Consider the following 20,892-nt stretch of genomic DNA (forward strand, 5'->3'; position numbering starts at 1 on the left):
AACAGGCCGGCATAATTGTGTCGACTGGCGAGGGGTAATCAACTCTCGTCAGTAGACATTCTATACGGATATCATTTACTCACGTGTAGTGGAGTCATTTTGGTGTGTCCGTATAAAAAAATCAAACATGTTTATAATAAGGGAAGGGTTTTACTCGGCTGCGCGTCGCATTCTAAACGGCTGAAGGAAATTCAGTCATTTCAGTAACTTCCGGAGGTTGCGTTCCAAATCAAACCCATACGTTTCAGGCCCTCGTACGTAAGTAAAATGTAAAAAAAAATGTAAAGTGTTAATTTTCATTTTTGTTAAAGTATTATACAGATGTTTAATTAAGCGACCCAGTTTTTCATAGCCAAAATGTACCAACCCACAAATTATCTAAAAATAAATGATTAATATTTAATACGCAATTAATACATATGTGATACTTAACTGTTTAAACACGCCAAGATCTTAAATATCCGACACAAAGAGACAACTTTCACCACCAATTTTATATACATAGAACAATCAAACAATTCGCAAAGCTTGTTTAAATGTAGATCGTACATTTTAGCAAAAATCGGGGCTGATATTATTAAGGCTTGTTTAAAAACTAGGCAACTGTAAACTCATCAAACCTATCAAGTAATTTACAAACTATTATTTCAAGCCCAATTTGAACGTTCGTGAACTTACTTCCTTAACCATCGTAGAAATAAATTATAATTAATTGTCGGTAGGAAATTAGGAATATTGGACAGCATTTCCTGCGGTGTTACACAACACGCAGTCACTCAGTAATGTGTACTAACCCAATTAATTGGGTCTAACGCGCACACTAATAACATTTTCTTAATTTGGTAAAGGAATTAACTTAATATAGTTCGTTAGTTTTATTTTAGGCTTCTGTTTATTAGCTTCAAGTTGGTTAAGACGTTTTATGTAATCTGTAGTTATGATTCAATTAGGAATCGTAGTAATTTATTTTGTTTTTGTTTGTTTGTTTCAGGTAAGCAGTTTCAGTTGGCTGTGAAGGTATTGGATATTTTTGTGAGCCAGGTATAGTTAAAATAATTAGAGTATACCAATATACATCTTCTTTTATTTTCGATTTATGTAAAACTAGAATTTTGAATGCTCTGTATTTCAAGGGCGGATTTTTTATTTTTTAAATAACAGATGATCATTGTAACTTAGCATATTTCTATAGAAAATCATTTCTAACATCTTTTTACGTAATGCAATAAAATTTTATTGACGAGAAATATATGGAACTTTATCAGAAGCAAGCTACAAACACAATCGAGAAACCGCCATCATCAACCGTACAATACCCCTGTCCATTTGAGTGTCACGTAAAAACTATATTAATTACGTAGATGTTTATCATTTAATAGTGCTGTTATACAATCCAATCGCTCGGCCCCGGATAAGTGTGTTAGCACATTGGTAACACTGTATATGTCTCTAACATTGGAGTGCTGAGAGATGGCTCAAACTTTCCTATAACATAGGGCAAAGAAAGCCCAGATCCTAACAAGGCCCACGATCCATGTTTTAGGTTATAGTGCGAAAATATACTACGTTATTTTATTACTTTTTTTTTAGTTTTACTGATATTGCAATTTAATCAAAGGCCACCATTATACGAAGATTATAAAATTAGGTAGGACTTTAACTTTGCCTTACCTTAGAATATTTTATATATGTATAAAGTAACATTTTGTTAAAAGGCTTTAGTATTTATTTTATATCTAGAGATCGCTGTAGTCGGCATTCTCACGGTTGACCATATTGTCAAAATACTGTAGCTTAGTCTCCAGACGTAGCTTAAAGGTAATGATATAAGGCCTTTAAGGGTTGCGTTACCTTAGATTAATTTATACATTTATAAAGTAACATTTTGTTAATATTTTTATATTTATTTTATATTTAGAGGTCGCTTTAGTCGGCATTCTCAAGTCTGGCCACATTGTCAAATTCTGTCGCTTAGTCTCCAAACGTAGGTAAACTATAATGTAAATAAACAAATGAGAAAGATATAACTATATTATGTGGACTGTAAAAATAAAAATTAATAACAATATGATAATCGCATCATACTTATATACAAATTCATTAGACTGTGAAATTTAGTGAATCGTTTGCAAAACATTATCTTTCGCAATTAAAATAATTTCGAGATAGTTCTAAGAGCCAATTGGCTACTCCTACAGCATGGTTAGTCCCGTACGCCTTTATATTATGTTCTGAACGATCTCGCGAAAAGATAATCAAAACGAATGGATATTGGGAAACAAGTAAACTCCACGTCTCTAAGTGCTGGTCCGTGTATAGCTAAAACTTATATATTTCTTAGTTTTATATGGTTAGTACGTGCGAAGATGGAATGTTAGTATATTGTTCTATAACTTAAATGCAGTCACATCTGTGAAAGGGTTAGTACAGTTGATAGGTAAGCAATGTTCTTTAAATCTAGGTTTAAATTACACACACACACACACAAAACACATTTATCCCCGAAAGGGTATGCAGAGGCGCAACCAGGGCACCCACTTTTCGCCAAGTGCGTTCCGTCCCATGATGTGATGGGGGCGAGCCTATCGCCATATCAAGAACTAGTTCCAGACTCTGGGTTTATACGAAGCAGAAAAATTAAATTGATAAAAAAATCACATAATTACAGACTTGATCAAACAAAATCGAAATGAGAATCAGTCAAGTTATCTGCAATCGTAAAATACCAATGTGATTACAAAATCGACCCTAATATTAATGCCTAGATGGTCTGTAAAGATAATTTTAATCTGTCTGTGACTACTGTTATGCTTTTCTTTGAATTGATAACATTAATTGCTGTACTTTCACAAGATAAGAATAGAGATACAAGTTACAAGAACCACTCTTGTTTTAAACTTATCTATATTGTTTTTACTTTAAAACTGCTTTTACAAAAATATATAAGAAAGAATATTTGAAGCATAACTATATCATTATAGAGAACACTCTACAATTCTCTAATATCGCGCGTAAATTCTTGTTTAATTTGTTATTACGTTGAAATTTTTTAGGTAGATCATTTCTATCGTACAAATAACTGCTCTTCTTTTAACGTCATGTCAAATAAGTATGGCATGTTTTTTAGTTCATTTGCCTCTGATAAAATTAGCATTCTTAAAAATATTATTTAAATGAAACTTCATACTTTTTATGTACCTGTTCTTGACATTTCTTATTAGATAGTCAATTATGTGTTTTACCAACCGTTTCTTATTCTTGCATGTCGTGTTCACATTTGGAAGTTAGCAAATATTTGTTATAAAAATATAATTTATTGAGACTGTATGTTAGGAATTTCAATTGTTTATAACCAGTTTTGTGAATCTAATAACTAAACATTTTTTTTTGTTGCTTTGAATGACGAGACGAACTTGCCGTTCGACTGTTGGTAAGCGATATGATCGCCCATCAACAATAGAAACACCATCCAACACCTTGAATTAAAAAGTATAGTTTGTATTGGTGGACTCTCACATATGAGAGACCTACGACCAGTATATAACAAAGTTTAAAGCTTACATACTTACTATAATGTTATTTTCTCAGTAACAGATCGTATATATATCTTTAATAATGCCATATCCAACCTTTCGTATATCTATCTTAAGCCGGCTAATAAACTCTGCCGGCATGATACGTCAATCGGTTCGTGGTGAAGTAATCACAATTGTTATTGTGTGTACAGGTATAGGGGTGAACGAACTCCAAATACCGGCTCTACCGAGCCAAGATTATACGTTATATGTTCTAAGTCATCAACTATGTTAGCTAATGCGTCAGTATGAGAGAATGAATTGACTTGCTAAATATTATCGGCAGTTATTAAGTCCAGTTAGCTCGAAAAATAGAAGAAACCCTACAAAAACTTGCGTAAAGCAGAAAACTCGGTACGAATGTTGGAAACACTCTTGTAAACGCAAGGTAAAAGTCCCCCTCGATCCTACGTGTATAAAAAAAATTTAACTTAGTATGTAAGTATTGTATTTTTGCATTTTTCAACAAAATGGTTAGTTTTATCATAAAAACACAAAATTGTAGAACATACAATCATCTATAATAACTGTTCTAACACTTTTTTTATAAAAAGTTTCATTTCTGCTATAAAGCGATTGTAAAAATTGAAAAGTCGTGTTCTCTACAATATGAGGTTGAATCAAAAAGCTTTTGAACGGGTTTAAGTTACACATTGTCATTTTATGTTGATATGTTGAATTTTGCGTCTTTATATTTACCTCTCTGCTTTACTTTGAACGTAGAAATGTATTGAAATGTACAGCATATTTCGACATATCAGTCTGTGAAGAATTGCGATTTGTTTATTTTGTGAACTCATCGTCAGTTTAATACCTTGGCGATTTATTTCAATTGCGTCGCATTTTTTATTCGACAATATTTCAATCTTCAATACAAAAAATAATCTAAAAAGAGATGTCTATGAAGTAAGAATGAAAAAATATACCAATGAATGCGCCGCAAAAAATAAAGCTAAGTTTGAATAATGCCCTCTTTTTCGTCAGTTTTTTTTACGTCCGTGATACATTAAAATTAAAGAGTTCACGAAGTATTATTATGTATAGAGCAGTGAGATCATCATACTAAACAATGAAAGGTGTTTACTATTACAACATAGTTATTATTAGAATATTACTTTTTTTTAATATCTTCGTCAGAATAACAGACTTGTTGCTGACACAAAAGTACTACTGAGAGTTTGCATTTTTGCGAGGGAAAAGTAACTTATAATTTATACTAGGTATTGACCGCGCCTTCGCCTGCGTGAAAAGCCTTACCCACCAAAAGTCCGTATAACACTGTACCGAGCCATCGATCTGTACGATGCCAGCGCAATCTGTGAAAAATCAGATTAAGAAATTGTTTTTTTTTTCACGACAGCAACTTATCGGTGTAAAAAGTACCCTACGAGTTAATCCGGGACATGGTCTATACGAATGCTAATTTTCATCCAAATCCGTTCAGCGATTTCTGCGTTTACTAGTTACAAACATACGAACATTAAAGCGTTTTCATTTACAATAAGTTACTTGAAACGTAGATGTAAAATAAAAAAAATGTAAATTTTGAACGAATTTTAATTTTACACATCCAAATGCCCCTACTACTAGCCTAAGGTAATTTGTCGCAGCGTCAATATACTTTCAGTCGGAAGTATACTCAGGTACACGCCATATTCGGACTTAACTACAAAATGATCAAAAAAGTAGAATTTGGATTTTTGGTGAAAATATTCGTTTTTCATGGATGATTTTTGGCACAATGTTAGCAGAGGTAAAGGCGAGTGTGTGATGAGAGAGAGAGAGTGAGAAGGCAATAACAAAATTACCCTGTATCATGTATTATAGAGCTAATTCTTTGTAGGTGTAGATAATGATGCTTACCAGCACTAACGTTTGAGCCGGTTTGCGTTCTTTTTGCAATGCCTATAAAAGGTAACTAATCTACACGCAACGAGTTCTAAATAAAGACCTTTTTTGTAAGCGTCAAGTAAACCATATAAGTACTAGGATCCACGACATATTACTTTACTAAGAAACAGCGAATATGGAATGTTTTTAAATCAATACTTGGACAAATTGTCTTTAAATTAAACAACATCCGTAATCAGAAACAATACTATTAGCACACTGTGCCCGAACGCATTGTGTCGGAATTTTCATAATTTTCTCTGGCTTTATCTGACAGCAAACTGAAGTATTTGAATATGAGCCAATCAGTGACGCACTGCGAAGGATGCCATGTCAAAAAAACAGAAAAACAGACTTATTGTCACAGCATTGCTCAATGCACAGTAACGTATGTGTACACGGGGTTTACTTTATTTTTGTATTGCCTGGTTGTAATTCACAAAAGCCAATAGATGTTACAACTTAAATCATCTATTAATAAAGTATACAACACTATAGATACGGCTAATCATGCGCTATCGTCCATCGAGTTCAATATTACTTGATAACACAGGATAAATTATAGATATGATGCACATAGAAAGCAAACAAAGAATCTTTTGTTGTATTATTTCGTTTATTGATCAACAAAGTTATTGTGAGTTTCTTCCTTATCACTATAAATTTTGGTTTTAGACTTAATTTACCTTTTTTATATGTCATCATCATATTAGATACATCATATCACAATACATCGATTTAGTGTAACAAGTTCGTTTCATTAGTTAACGTATTATGTGGTGTTTTTACGGGGCTTTATTAAACCAACTGAAATGGACAGACGTCATTAAATCGTCTACGAAGTGTTCCCTTATTGAATGTACACGCAGTGCCATGAAAAGAGAGAAATGGAGAGTTCTTGCAAAAGTCGCAATCAATTTTTCAGACGATCCATAACCACGACCACACCGCCAGGAATGTACGACTGATAAGAAGAATCAAACCAAATATATAAACTTTTGAATAGAGAAAGCACTTTAGTGGTATGTATTGTGATTCCGGCTGATGTAGCCAATGTTTATGAAGGCGTTGTGCTGATTATCAAGTGAACGCCTTGTTCATTACGTAATTCAGATCTTACATCTGTTAGTGTATTTTTATTTTAATTCACATATAACTATATTTTTTTTAAAAAAAGCGCGGTTTTTCGTTATCGAAACGTAATATCATCATTGAATAATTATTTGTAATTTTCTAGATGAAGTAATGCTAGGCGTGATGTCACTGATTTAGTGTAAGGCATAAATTCAGGTGTTCTACTACTAAGCAAGATTAAAATCATGTCCAATTAAGTTTCGAAGTCTCGTAATTCTACATTGGAAACGGAGGCAATAAGCAAATTGAAACACATTAATACAGTGTTTCTTAACTCGGCAAGGTTATTAATTATATTGTAAATTCGCTTTTATTGAATTCTGATACATTAGTCAAGGCACTGACAGAGATAAGGTTTCCGTGGAGTCTCTACCCATTTGGATTAAAAATATTTACTTGATAACTTTATTTAAAACACGGATTTCTAGTTCAATTCCTGATAGAATTATGAGTAATAGATAATAGCGAGTAAATTATCACGTCAGGAGTTGAAGTACTCATATGACTTGTTCCATACTCCAGGTCTTTGCATCAAAATTTGATTTTCCAGATAAAATTGTACCAAATCTGAATAATTCAACTTTTCCAAGTTTTGTTAGCTACATAACCCTTTCAAACGGTTACACTCTAATCTTGTTAGGTTATGTAGTAACTGTTAAGATCCATATCTTCTTCAGGTATCATAAATATTACAATAGATAGGCCCTAAAGGATATTAGATAACGTATTTAGAATTTTCCTATCAAAACCAATACACAGTGAATTTTTTTACGTCGATTATCCCCGACCCAGCCAAAGGTCTTATTTTGTTTATATTACCATAAAGGAAATAGTAATATTATCCTCTTTAGGGCTGTAGCGCTGATCTTATCTGGTATTTTTCTTTTGCGTATGTGAAAAATAATGTATTTATTATCTAACAATTGCTATTTGGTTAAACTGTTACCTAATTTCAGTAAATGACTATACGTATTAGCGATAATAGTTTATCTACAAATGACTGTGAGATAACATCATTTGTTTTTATTTTAGAAAGTACGCACACATTACTTACAGTTTTTTGTGGTCACCTCAAAATAGCTTTTGTTTTCTTTTTGCCCCAACTACTGTTTTTATTCTTCAAATTCAATAGCAATTCCTAGGAACTACGAATGATCTACCTTAGGGGTAATTGCTTTTAAATTGCCTTTTATTCTTTTTAGGTACAATCAATGTAAAATAAAAAATAAATTTCCATTGTTCACATATTAAAGTGTGTCGTGCACATTGCGAGTGCAATTGTATATTATCAGATCCGTCGCATGTCGAATGACGGCTTTCACTACGAGCGCTGTGATTACTTGGTTTATACTTCTGGTTATTAACATTTATCATTGCCAACTTGTTTGGTTGCGAGCTTGTTGGAAACTGATTTCAATTGTTGACACTTAGTGTATTAGTTATTACTAGTATTGAGATTTCGAGAGACATTTTAATTCATGAATATAATAAGTGTATTAATAATGAAATATGGCAATATTTTTATTTGTTATAAGATTAGAGGTTTCACAAATCGCAAACTCCCTTTCTCCCCTTAGATGTGAATAATGTCTTTCGACTGTATGTAGGAAGGCTGACTACATTATACGAGATATAATATGTTTCTTTATGCCTTCTCATCTATGTAGCATCCCGTCATCCCTCCTGCTCTGTATAGACTTTACTACATAGCTCTTTATTTACATACATTGATCTAATAAATGTACTTCCTCCATAAAGGCAAGTTAGGGGTATCGAATACCCTTATCTGGTGAAAATGAGGAGAAAGATGAATGTGAGATGTGAAAGACGTGTGTCAACATCGTAGCATGTTCCACTCAATAGTCTCTACCTACCCCTATGGGATAAGGCTTAATAGCTCTCTATCAAATCACTTTTAAATTTAACTATAATTTGAACAAATGTAAGTACTAAGTAGCATGCATTTTTCCGATGCATGCTGGGCTGAACAATGTTGTTAAAGGCAACTAATTTGCATTATTTACGCTCGTCGCGTACGCTTAATTTAGATTTATCAGCGACTGACCACGTTTCTATCTGATGTTAATGTAATTACAGAGAATGCGTGCAAAACTTTAGGGTCGGATATGGGGTTACTTGTTTTTGGAGATATTAGTGCTAGAACGGTCTATGAGCTAAGTTTTGTCGCTGTTAAGAATAGTTTTGACATTATTGATACGAAATATGAACTTGGTGTTTTTATTTGATGCTATCTGAGTGTCTGATTGGATTTGAATGTATAATAATATTATTTCTTAGTGTTCATCTACATTGTGTAAAGAGCTCGTGGTTAAAATTACATGCTTCTAGATTCATCAGCTTAGTTCGTGCGTATCTGTCACCTAATCGGTTAGTATTTATAATTTTACTCAGGGCCTGGTCAACAATTTCTGAGTAATATATACGTCACATAAATGTATAAACCGACCAAATACAAAAGTCACACTAATCTGCCAAACAAATGAGAGTAAAATGAGTATCTACATTAATTGTTTAATACCATAACCGTCAAATTAAATGTAAAATTTACTTGGAACTTGTAAATCAAACCCGTGTATGAAAGCATTGCATATGGTTACGAGAAAACCTTTTAAACAAAATTAAATAACATGTAGCATGTGGTACTATGAACCGGGCGCCGGCTTTTATTTACAAAAAGTATGACGCATGATTACAATTCCTTTGTGTAACATTTTTATCTGCTGAACTTTTAGCACAAGTTCGTTAGCTAACGCTTTAGCTTACACACAGCACTATAAAACTTTATTATTCACAAAGGTGTAGGAGTAGATACGATGTAAAATTATGCAGTTTTTAGCAGAGGCAAGGGTGTAATAAATTGTGAGTTAAAAGCCAAGTGCAACCTGCATTACGGAGTTATAAAACGGCAGTAGTATGGATTATATCATGTGGGTTTATTCCTTGAGGCTGGTTTAGACTTAGTAGTTAAATTTGAATCAATGGACTCTAAAAAGTCAAAATCTTTGTTGCTAATTTGTTTTGGAACGGAATTGGAAATAATATCAGTTAAACATAAACCGTCTTATTACAAAACGAGGTTTAACTAAAAACTCTGGTTTAAACCTATGCAAAGTACGGTTTATATAAAAATGGTATTACAAAAAGTGGTTTAACGATAAACCATGGACTATTTGATGATCTAATCCTAAACCTCGGCGGCCCCTAGTTTGACGATGGTCTAAATCGTAAATGTCAAATCAAATTTCAAATCATTTGTAAGATTATCTCTTAAATTGGCGTCTGTTTCGTTGTCTTGTGTTATTTTTTATCGAAAATGGATATTAACGTGGTAGATTCAGTCGATATTGAGGATATTGGAGCCGTTGAGCTACTGGAAACGCCACGCCTACTCAATAGACTCGAGTCAGTACTCCAACTTTCAGATCTTTTTTTTCTTTCGTTGATCCATCACTATAATACAAAGAGTCAATTGTTCTATACAATAAGACACTGATAATAAATTTCAAAGGTATTTGCAATAGTCACCGCAATAGTTTTCTTTTAATTTTAAGGTTTCATATAACGCGCGGGAAGCTTACGTTTCGTAACACGCATTTTGATGTATTTATTACCAGCTAATATAACATTAGTCAAAACTTGAAACCTAAACAAAATTGCAATCGAAGTTACAACTATTATTAATCTTGGAGCAAGATAACCAAGTCTGAATATTTTTTATACTCCTAAATATTATTTAATCATTAACATTGTATGAAAACTTGTTCTTTTTTGGGTATATAGAACGTTGCGATTGAATGATGTCGTATTGAACGAATATTGTTTGTATTTATTTGTGGTTTATATATAGTCCATGGTTCAAATGGCGGTACTAAGAAGTCTACGGTTTTTATGAGTTTTGTAATACGGACAAATTTAAACCGTGGTTTCCCAAATAAGCCTGGTTTTGTTAGTACAGGTTTAAGCTAAGGTTTATTTCGCTTTTTGTAATAAGACGGAAAAAGTCTAGCCTAAATGGAACAAATTGGTATAGAAATGACAAAATCAATTACTGAATTACTTATCTAAAATTAGTTAGAAAATGACTCGCTGCTCAAGAAAAATACTATCATCATTTGAACCGACCCTTACAGCTGTCGACGGAAATGTACCGCCATGGGCAGACATGCTTTCACACTTAAATAGGCTTCGGCATTTGTCGTGTGAAAAACAAGAGAAAAAAATAAAATGCGAGTTTCTTTTATAAGGAGATATCGTATATGTTTATCTGCCGATTTTAATTATACAACGAAACACTTTTACCTTTTGAAAATAATTTTTGAATGTGAGGAATAATATTGGATAGTATTTTTTAAGTTGCTTTTCGCTGGGATGTAAAATGAAACGAATTGTTAACATGCTGTCAAAATGTATGTATTTTTTAGCCATAGATAGCATAGTCGTAGCCGCAAAATATTTTTGCAAAAAACAGATTAAATTTAACATACTTTGTAGACCTACATTCGGAATTTGAATTACCGAAATTCTAATTTCCAAGTTTAAAAATCCTGCATTGTTATAAGCTCTTACAATATCAGAAATTCGACCTAAAAGTTGTGAAAAAAGGAACAGCGGGAAAACCGCCATCCATAATTTTCGAGGTCTAACCGTAAAGCACTCAAGTTATTAGGCAGAGGTACCGACCGCTTTTGTCTTTGAGAAATTAAAAGTTACGGACTCCAGACCCTACGAAATTATGCCAAAAGAAACATCGGAGTCATCAAATCGATTCGGAGTTACGAAAATTGGAACGATTGTTCAAACCCAGATATTCTAGTTATATTTGATCTGAGTTTGGTAATCGAAGTTATTTCTTCATCTCAGCATTGAATCCTGCCTAGTAATCGAACGGGGCTTTGTTAACGAGTACTTTGTAGATAGATATTTACCGAGAAACGTACATTTAGTAGAATTTGTGATTTTATAGTTTGTTTCTGTTTTTTATATTTGTAAAATATATTTGCTTGCTATATTTTTAAGGACTTAGCCATCTTTAACAGAACGCCAGAATCCTTTCTTATTATATCTATATTCATTAAACGATAAATCTATATCTATATCTATACTTATAATAAATCTGTAGAGAGGTCAATTCTGTACATGAAACATATTTCCAAAATAACTATCAGGGGGTGATTAGGGATCGATACTGATGCCAAAAATGCAATTAATAAAATTTTTGTCTGTCTGTCTGTCTGTATAACCGTTATAGAAACAAAAACTACTCGACGGATTTTAACGAAACTTGGTACAATGATTTTTCATACTCCTGTGCTGGTTATAGTATACTTTTCATCACGCTACAATTAATAGGAGCGGAGCAGTGAAGGGAAATGTTGGGAAAACGGGAGAAGTTACTCAATTTTTTAAGCTTCCGTCGCGTGTGCAACCTTAATGGTTAAAGCTACACAGAAATCATGTATGACGGAAATGTTCTCCTTAAAATTATGTATAAAATATCCCACGACAGCATATGTCTATCTTTTATGGTTGACTCACAATAACACGTTCAACTCCCGATAGCTTAGCAGTTCGAAGCTTTCTCATTATATTTGTTTACTTTTACGTTTATAACACTCTCAGTCATCCCTAACTAAAAAAGTTAACATTATTAAATCTATACTATTATATAAAGCTGAAGAGTTTGTTTGTTTGTTTGTTTGAACGCGCTAATCTCAGGAACTACCAGTCCAAACTGAAAAATTCTTTTTGCGTTGGATAGCCCTTTGTTCGTGGAGTGCTATAGACTATATATCATCACGCTATACCCAATAGGAGCGGAGCAGTAATGGCTAATCTCTGGAACTACCAGTTTGAACTGAAAAATTCGTTTTGTGTTGGATAGCCCTTTGTTTGTGGAGTGCTTTAAGTTATATATCATCACGCTATGACCAATAGGAGCGGAGCAGAAATGAAACATGTTGCAAATACGGGGACAATTTATTAGTTTTGAGAGCTTCCGTTGCGTGCAGCTGCGTAAACGGTTAAAGTTATGCAACAATGATGTATGACGGGATTGTTCCTCTTAAAAGTTCTAAAAAAATATATTATAAAACAAAGTCCCCCGCTGCATCCGTTTGTCTGAACGTCTTAAACTCCAAAAACTACCCAACGTATTAAGATAAAATTTGGTATGGAGACAGTTTGAAACCCTGGGAAGAACATAGGCTCCCGGGAAACTACTACTTTTATAATGGAAAACTTTAGCCTGACAAACTTTATAACGCGGGCGGAGCCGCGAGCAAAAGCTAGTATCTAATAAAGGAAGAGAAAAATGTTATGCTAAGTTGCGAAGCTAAGAAATTTAAACAAATTTCCTCTAAGGGAATATTAATGAATACATATTTTTTTTCTACTACAATAACACCACTCCATCAGCCTTTAAAATTTCACCCACGTTATTTCGTCATACAATTTAATCTACTTACTGAAGTGTAATTTGCGCGATGAATTATTCATAGTAGCGCAGAAGGCTTTAAATCCACGTGTATCGTTTACAAACAGCTCAATATTCTAGGCAGTTGTGGACCCGCTGCATAGTAGGTGACCCTGTGAGACCTTGCATATTATTCTGGCCTCCAAAGTAGTTTATAGACTAACAGCTGGGACGCTTATAGAATGTTATATTTATTTAAATATGGTATTGAAAATATTAATGAGGGCGGAGGAAGCGAGAGAAGTATGCCAGAATCGTGGAAAGTGGCAATGCATAGTCTCTGGCTACCCCTATGCGATGGAGGCGTGATTATAGATTGAATGCATGACGAATTCATGAGTATAACGTAGAAATGTCGTGTTTGATAAATGAAAGTTAGTAATGATAACGCATGTAGGAATTAGCGTGCTAGTATGAGTGAACGTGAAGTAACGATGACCATATTGTTTCTTCCTGCAAATTTTACACGAAAAGTACTGTTTATTGTATAAATGTAACAAAAGCAAACTGAGAGATGCTTTAGCTGATCGGTAGCTCTAAAATCAACAATATACCTGTACATAAATCCTAGGCCAATACAATATCTTGTAAAAACTCGAATACGGGCTCCTTGCTGATACACGAAAAATATCAAATAGGCAGTCCACGTTCGCAGGTCTTATCGTACAAAATCGACGTTTGGGAAATGTCAACTGCACACAAGAGCCGAATATCTCTATTTCGTCCATTGAATAGTGTTTGGTTGTAGGATTTCGCATTTGTATCGATGCAGTCAACGGAATGCTGGATAGATTTGAATGTTCTAATTTTTCCAACTTTGTATAACTTAAAAGGTATTTTTTTTATTATTATGCCATTCTTTACGAATATATTTTGTGTTCGAAAAATTTTGGATTCATTTCATTTCATTCAATATTGAATTATATCTGTAGTATTTAACATTTTTGTTATAGTACTAATAATATTGGAATGAACAGAATCCGACTGTTTCTTTAAAGATTAGTTAGATAGTATTGTGAGCCGTTTGAAAGACTCTTGTTTTTTTATTACCGCTGTTATTCTTGCAATGCACTTCATTATCTGTAGTCAATGCTGATGACGTGATGTTAATACAAAAGTTATGTTCATAAATATTCTTCAAATGAATTGATGAGTTTTAATATTCTGAAACACCTTATGTTTCTTCATTGTCTCCGGGGTAAGTAGAACACACCGTCATACCATGATAATGAAGTTGATAAAATCATCGTGGACTTTGGAAATACAAATTTTTGGAATGCTGCGCTGCAGGCATTTGATGGACTGCAAACAAAGACTTAAGGAACATTACAAGTTGCGCATCGTGTTTGTAAAAGTCCTCGTGATACGGGCTTCGGAGCTAAATCTGCTATCGATGGTTTCGAAACAAAAAATACATTTAAAAAGTAAGCTCCTTTGTCTTTAGGAAGGCATGGGATTTTAGAAAAACCGATCGGCTTTTTTTGGTGTAAGCTGGTGTACATTTATAAAAGACTGGAATAATTCTGGCTACCTTTGATGGAAGCAACATCTCAAGTCTATTATATTATAAATAGTTACCAGGTATAGTGTCTTCATTTTTCTACTCCAAGAAATTAAACGCATGAACTACGTGTGCTACTGTAGATTGTAACATAAGCACTCTCACAAAAGAAATAAATCCTTTAGCCAATATGGCTATAACATAAATTAGAATGACCGCGCCCAACCGCAGTGTCTCGTTTCTTCATCCATTATGTGGAGCCACTTATGTATTACGCGTTTGATGTATTAAAGTGGTGGTTTACCTACTCAATGTTTCAGAGACACCATTTCATTATTCTTCGCTTTCGTGATAAAATATGCTTGTATTTACTCCGTTTTTTATAAGGAATGTATCGTCTATATATTCTTCGCGGTTTTGCTAATTTGTAATCCATTCGTCGCATACATATATTGTATTTATAGCACTCAGAGATAATGTAGTTTCCTCGTACTTTTTATCATCATTATTAAAAATCATATGTGATTATGTCACAAAATGTGTAATTTTAATATGCTAACTTGTTTCAATTAAGAAAATGTTACTTTAGGATATTAAATACATTCTAATACTATTTTTATACCAGCAACAATTATATTACTTTTTGTAATGTCAGCTAGAACTGTCATATTAAATCGAAATGTTAACACGAAATCCTTCGGTCCCTTGTTAAGACTCCCTCGGGCTGACTCAGTATTCCTAGAACTCCTAACATTTCCCAATAAAAAACGAAACCTAAATTAAAATTCGCTGATACAGGTATGCGTTGATAAGCCATCTTGACCCGGCACTCTTGTCGCCCATTCCCTATACGTGATTCGTTTCCAAATAGCCCGCTCACTGAGATCCGATCAGTTTGTTGGTATAAGTCCCTTCGTTACTAACTTGGATTTTGTTCAGACTTCGCTTCGTCAGTTGCGGTTTGTTTTACAAGATATCGAACGGGTTACAAATTTACTGTATTGGATAGCTGAGTATTTTGCCTTCAAAACAAATAACGATGACTTGACATACTGGTTTTTGCTCACATTTGCTAGGTTTCTCTCAAAATTCGTCTGGGTTAGTACCATTTTCCTGTTCATTTCATGTTTTGTAATTTAAAGTGACACTCCGTAAATTTTCTAGACAACTGATACTCTTGCTTACAAGATGCCAACCATTTGTGTTTCGTTATTCATAAAGTTCTTTAATTCTTTTAAATACATTAAAAGAATTGAATCCCTCAATTGTTCCATAAATGAACGCAATTTCTGGAAATTAAACCAGAGTCATCAGTTATTAACGATATTAATCCCGCGCAACGTACTTATTACTACGAACAAATGAATCCAGCCATATTTCTTTCCAGCGTTCAGGAATTAATATATCGAACAGTTACGAACGTAATCATGGAAATATTGTTCCCATACTTTTATTACTGTACGTCATTTTGTGTTTATGTTCGTTTCATGGAATTAATGCGTTATGGGTGTTAAGACTGCAGGTGGAAAGTGCGTTCGAGTTTTATGGAGAATTTCATGTTAGATAAAATGTGTTTAATATTGTGGATAAATTAAGGGATTTTAAACTTGCCATACATGATGTGATATTAATGTTGTTTGTGAATATTGTCGATGGTCAGCTAATTGCATAAAAACATTGAAAGACTTCGATGAAATTGGATGCTCAGATTACTTGGATGAAATTGGATTGGATTGGACTTTTATTCTGGGAAATTAATTCCACGGGAGTATACCCGCGACCAAAAGTTGTGGCGTAAATGAATCAAATAAGAAACTACTTACAAGTACACAAGATTTAAAATGCCATGAATTTATTAAAAGACCAACAAAAAAACTGAACTACGACGTCAGATCAATTGTTTGTTACGGACAGAATATGTTGATGTTTGACAAACATACATAATTCAGTTGAATGCTTTCGATACGTTTCCACATTAGGTACACACTGGATCTGGATAAGAAATTCTTTAATATCTGCATCTAAGTTTTAAACATGTTTAGCCTTTAGAGTAAATATAATACAATTTCTGGGTTTGACGGTGTTTATGCGCAATATACATTACTTAGATAGATATATGATTGCACCAATATCTTTTAAATTTACTCAATGGAAGTAGCGTCAATCCATAACTACTGTTTTCTATAGTATGAACTGGTCAGCTTCATACTATAGAAAACAGTACCGGCGTTCTATCAAAGAAACGTACTTGAAGTAGAAGTAGTCACAATGTAATTCAATATCTCTGATTCAGCAGTTGAGTCGCAGGCGAAAATACCATAGCTTAGTTATAGTTTAATAGAGAACTAAAAATTTAAAGGATTTATTAAATGTTTATGTCCACAAACCAGTTCAATCTTGTCAATATTAGTAATAACTGCTGGGAACATTTCACATTCATCTTTATTATAATGCTGACAAAGTAACTCAATTCTGGCACTCACACAAACTACGACTTAATTTATTAAATTGGTATCGTTCGTATACTGATATATTTTAATACGTAATTCTGGAATAAGTGGTCAATTACTTTCACCCAATTATACCGCTCTCGTGATTCCTAAATGGCTTACCGACTTAAAATTCGAGAGTTCCCGTAGGAAGTCAAGGAGCTTCTTACCTTCTCGGCCCTTACAGATCAAAGACTTCGTTTATTTAATTTCTGATCGTTTAGACTTTAGATGTGCAAGTTGTTTAATTTTTTCTGTTGAATGTAAAGTTATTTTTTTTTATCCTGGAAAATATTTTGAATTGGGATCAGATGCTAGTAGCGGCTCAATATATAAATCTCAATATAGGCCCATAAATTTGTGTATTTTTCTTCAACCATCGGAACGTAGAGCAATTATCACGTGGATCAAGAATCGATTATGGCTGCCTGTAAGCATAAACTCTACCAGGGAATGTTGCTAGCGGTCTTTAAGGTAGCGAAATGGGAATTGGGTAGCGTAAAGAAAGGTAGGCTTCTACTTCATGTTGTTATAAGTGAGAAAGAAGTATTAACTCGGTCGACCTGAGGCATTCATGCGGACTAAACTGTCTGCCGCGTAAATCTGCTACTAACAAACCTAATATTCACTTCCTACCAAAAAATTACTTACTACCAAAAGCGATTCATAAAAATCGTAGATATAATGTTGAATACTTAACGCTGTGTCGAAGCCAAGTTTCGGTAATCCCAACATTCTTTACGATGTCACCATTCATCTTCATTATTGACAGGTCGGCATTGCGTATCCTTGCTCTATGCCTGTTTCTTTTGTATGGCGTAAATTTTGTACAGAAGCTCTTTACTTGTAATTTATTACTTTTGATGAAAAATAACCGGCTAATTAAGGAAGTGTTGTACCATTCCGTATTCTGCAAAAAAATATTAAGGCAGAGGAGATCGAAAGTGGCGCCGATGCATTAAATATTTAGTAGGTAACTGTATTTCTGAACTAATTGACTTGCCGAGTTAATTTGGTCTTAAACCATATTAAGGAAGTTTTATTTACTCCGTCCGCAATTTTATGGCTCTTGTTTTTGGTGTTATGTAATAAAGTAGCAAAAACAGTGATCATTAATAGATGTTTAATAACATTTTATAGCTTAATTTGAATGTGAGAAACTGATCAAAACATAATTTGATAAAAATATTCAAATGATCAGCTAAATATTGTTCATTTATCGGTTCAGCCTTCACCCACTTTTTAAGTTTTAGTCTCTTAAGAATTATGGGTATATAATTTAATATTCATAGGCGAATAATTCTTGCGAAATCATATAGTAAATCATAGAATTATGTGTTGTTAAGAAATAACCGATACCAAACCTTGAACGTCTGAGTTCGATTCCTAGACAGTACTTCGTGTAACTTGTCTGGATTGATTAACTCTCTATATAATACAATTTAAATTAAATAAGTAGCTTATTTGACTTCCGAAGTTAAAAAGCGACTACGACTTATTCTTGAATTTGCAATGAAAAATCACAAGGCGGCTTCATAAAAACATCTAACATACAAAAACAAAGCCTTTTTTAAGACTTTAGCACTTTGTGAAAGCGTTTTATGAATAATAACTAAAGGGTTGTGATTACTTCTCGGAGCGTTATTTTTTTTTATGCTATATAAATGGTAAATTTACGAAATAATTGAACCATTTAATTGGAATAGTTTAAATCATTACGTTGTTCACTGATTCTCTTTCATAATAAAATCCTTTTCGAGGTGACGTTACAAAATAATTGTAGGAAGAAAAAACAAATATAAAATGGTCATACTTTTTAATAATAGCTTGGCAAAGTGACTACTACTGATGGTAAAGGCTATAAAAGAAATTTGAAAAATATTGACATTTATACTCATTTATAAGGATAAAGAGTTTATTGGTTTGTTTGTTTGAACGCGCTAATCTCAGGAACTACTGAACCGATTTTGAATTTTTTTTCACTAATAGGAAGCTACTTTAGTCCCGAGTAAATATTTATACTGTAAAAACCTTTACATGCGGGCAGAGCCGCAGGCAAAAGTTAGTAAACAATATGACGAGTATGATAGAATATATTATACATTTTTCAGAATCGTAAGCACCTCAATTATGTCGGCCCCTTAAATCTTAATATCATCATGTATATTTTAATATACTCTCATTACTTTTTAACCGGCTTTACTGCCGTAACCGTTTAACTTCGCAAATGGATTTCGCAACTTCAGATTGGCGATAAATAAGCAAGATACAATCGACTCCAAATAGTTTCTCTTTAATCGTCGATTGTCAGCTTGATTACAGATTGATTCTGCTTTATATGATTCAAGTAATTATTGGATGAGTGCTTGACTGTCTTTACTTGGGTTAATGGCCATGCAAGATTGCATTGTCATCATTGTTGACGTTTCTTAGTATATTCAAATTGAAATTAAATTTTGCAATGTCTTTTTGGTCAATGAACTTTTAGTTAATTGTTGATTCTTATTGAACTGTAAGTTGTTGGTACTATCAGCTTTTGTCATGTTTTTCATTAAATAAAATTTAAGACGTAAGCAAAATGATAGCGTACGTCAAGTAAGGCAACTTCTCAGCAATTGTTTTGTTTTAAATTTGAAATATATAAGTGACTTTATTGTATTTGATGATAAATGAGGCCAGTTTAGCAATCCGTCATAACATCCGGATTATGTATGGAAGGTTTAATTATAGTCGATTATTATTCGCAGGAACACGCTGGATGCAGGCCGCTTTCGTCAGGTCCGTGTGGAAATCTTTGGGGGAGGCATAGGTTCAGCAGTGCACTTAATGTGGATGATTATCATTTTATAAAAAAATAATAATCATAACAACGTTCCGTGTTTACAAGAAAGTACATAATCCATTATTGTCGTATATTTTTAGTCGTGTAATTCTTTGTTCTTCAAATATCTTTTAGTTATTCTCGATTCCAAGTCTCCAAACATTTATGATGTCATAAGAAAAGATTTATATCAATTCACACATATGAGTCGTTAATATGATTTTAAAACAGAGTCTCAGTACGGCTCAAAAACATAATATCTATTCACAAATAACCTTCTATAATTATATACCTATTCTTATTTCTTACCCATTATAATTTGTACTAGTCCATCATCGGTTAAAAATAACGACCTATACAATTATACTTTGAAGCCTTGAAGTTTTTTGTCCAGTTTTTGCCCTTGAGGCTCTGTAGGACTATATTTGGCTCTCATTGAATCACAATTATTGATGTTTGAAGTAAAGACTAGTGCACATAGTTAAGTATATAAAATTTTTTCATGCAATAATTTTTTTCAGTTTAGTATATAATTATTTTTCAATCATCGGTTTTGTATTCGATGTATGATTAATTGGTTTACGGAACGTTGACGCATATGATAAGGGCATTCTTGAAAATGTTTATGAGCTAATGTTAGTTGGAATTTTAAGCGTTTATTTTTCCTTATTAGGATTTTTTAATGTGTTAAATCTTACAATACCTTTATATATTTTAAGCCTCTATTTCATTTCCTTTTTTGAACATGAAAATGATATTAAAAAGTGATAAAGTTTTTAAAAAAAATCATTAAGCAATGAATATTGTGTATAACACTTATTATGTACTTTAGATTTCTAACAAAATTTTCCATATCCTTGTATGTATATTTTTAATTGGATATTTAGAAACATTTTTTTTAAAACTGTTTATTTTAACAACATCCTTATACTACGTTTATTGACAATGCTTATACCAAGTGTAACTAACTTTTTGCATACGTTAACATG

The 20,892-nt window shown here is 33.0% G+C and overlaps 1 protein-coding gene and 1 long non-coding RNA gene across 5 annotated transcripts in view; both read left to right on the top strand.

Annotated features, from left to right (window-relative positions):
- The window catches only part of LOC115441207 (extracellular matrix-binding protein ebh), a 121,953-nt gene that overhangs the window by 45,626 nt on the left and 55,435 nt on the right, over positions 1-20,892 (top strand). For 2 of the 4 annotated variants that reach the window (XM_037438834.1, XM_037438832.1), the window contains exon 2: positions 992-1,041. The exons of the other annotated variants lie outside the window; for them this stretch is intronic. In XM_037438834.1, coding sequence (XP_037294731.1) covers positions 992-1,041 — 50 coding nt within the window. The remainder of the gene's footprint in view (positions 1-991; positions 1,042-20,892) is intronic. 4 annotated transcript variants of the gene reach the window in all.
- Positions 1,048-20,892, top strand: part of LOC119189387 — a 42,326-nt gene continuing 22,481 nt past the window's right edge. The window contains exon 1 of the long non-coding RNA XR_005112382.1: positions 1,048-6,487. This is a non-coding gene — a long non-coding RNA (uncharacterized LOC119189387). The remainder of the gene's footprint in view (positions 6,488-20,892) is intronic.

Source organism: Manduca sexta, chromosome 15, assembly GCF_014839805.1.
Source record: "Manduca sexta isolate Smith_Timp_Sample1 chromosome 15, JHU_Msex_v1.0, whole genome shotgun sequence".
NCBI classification, from domain to species: domain Eukaryota; kingdom Metazoa; phylum Arthropoda; class Insecta; order Lepidoptera; family Sphingidae; genus Manduca; species Manduca sexta.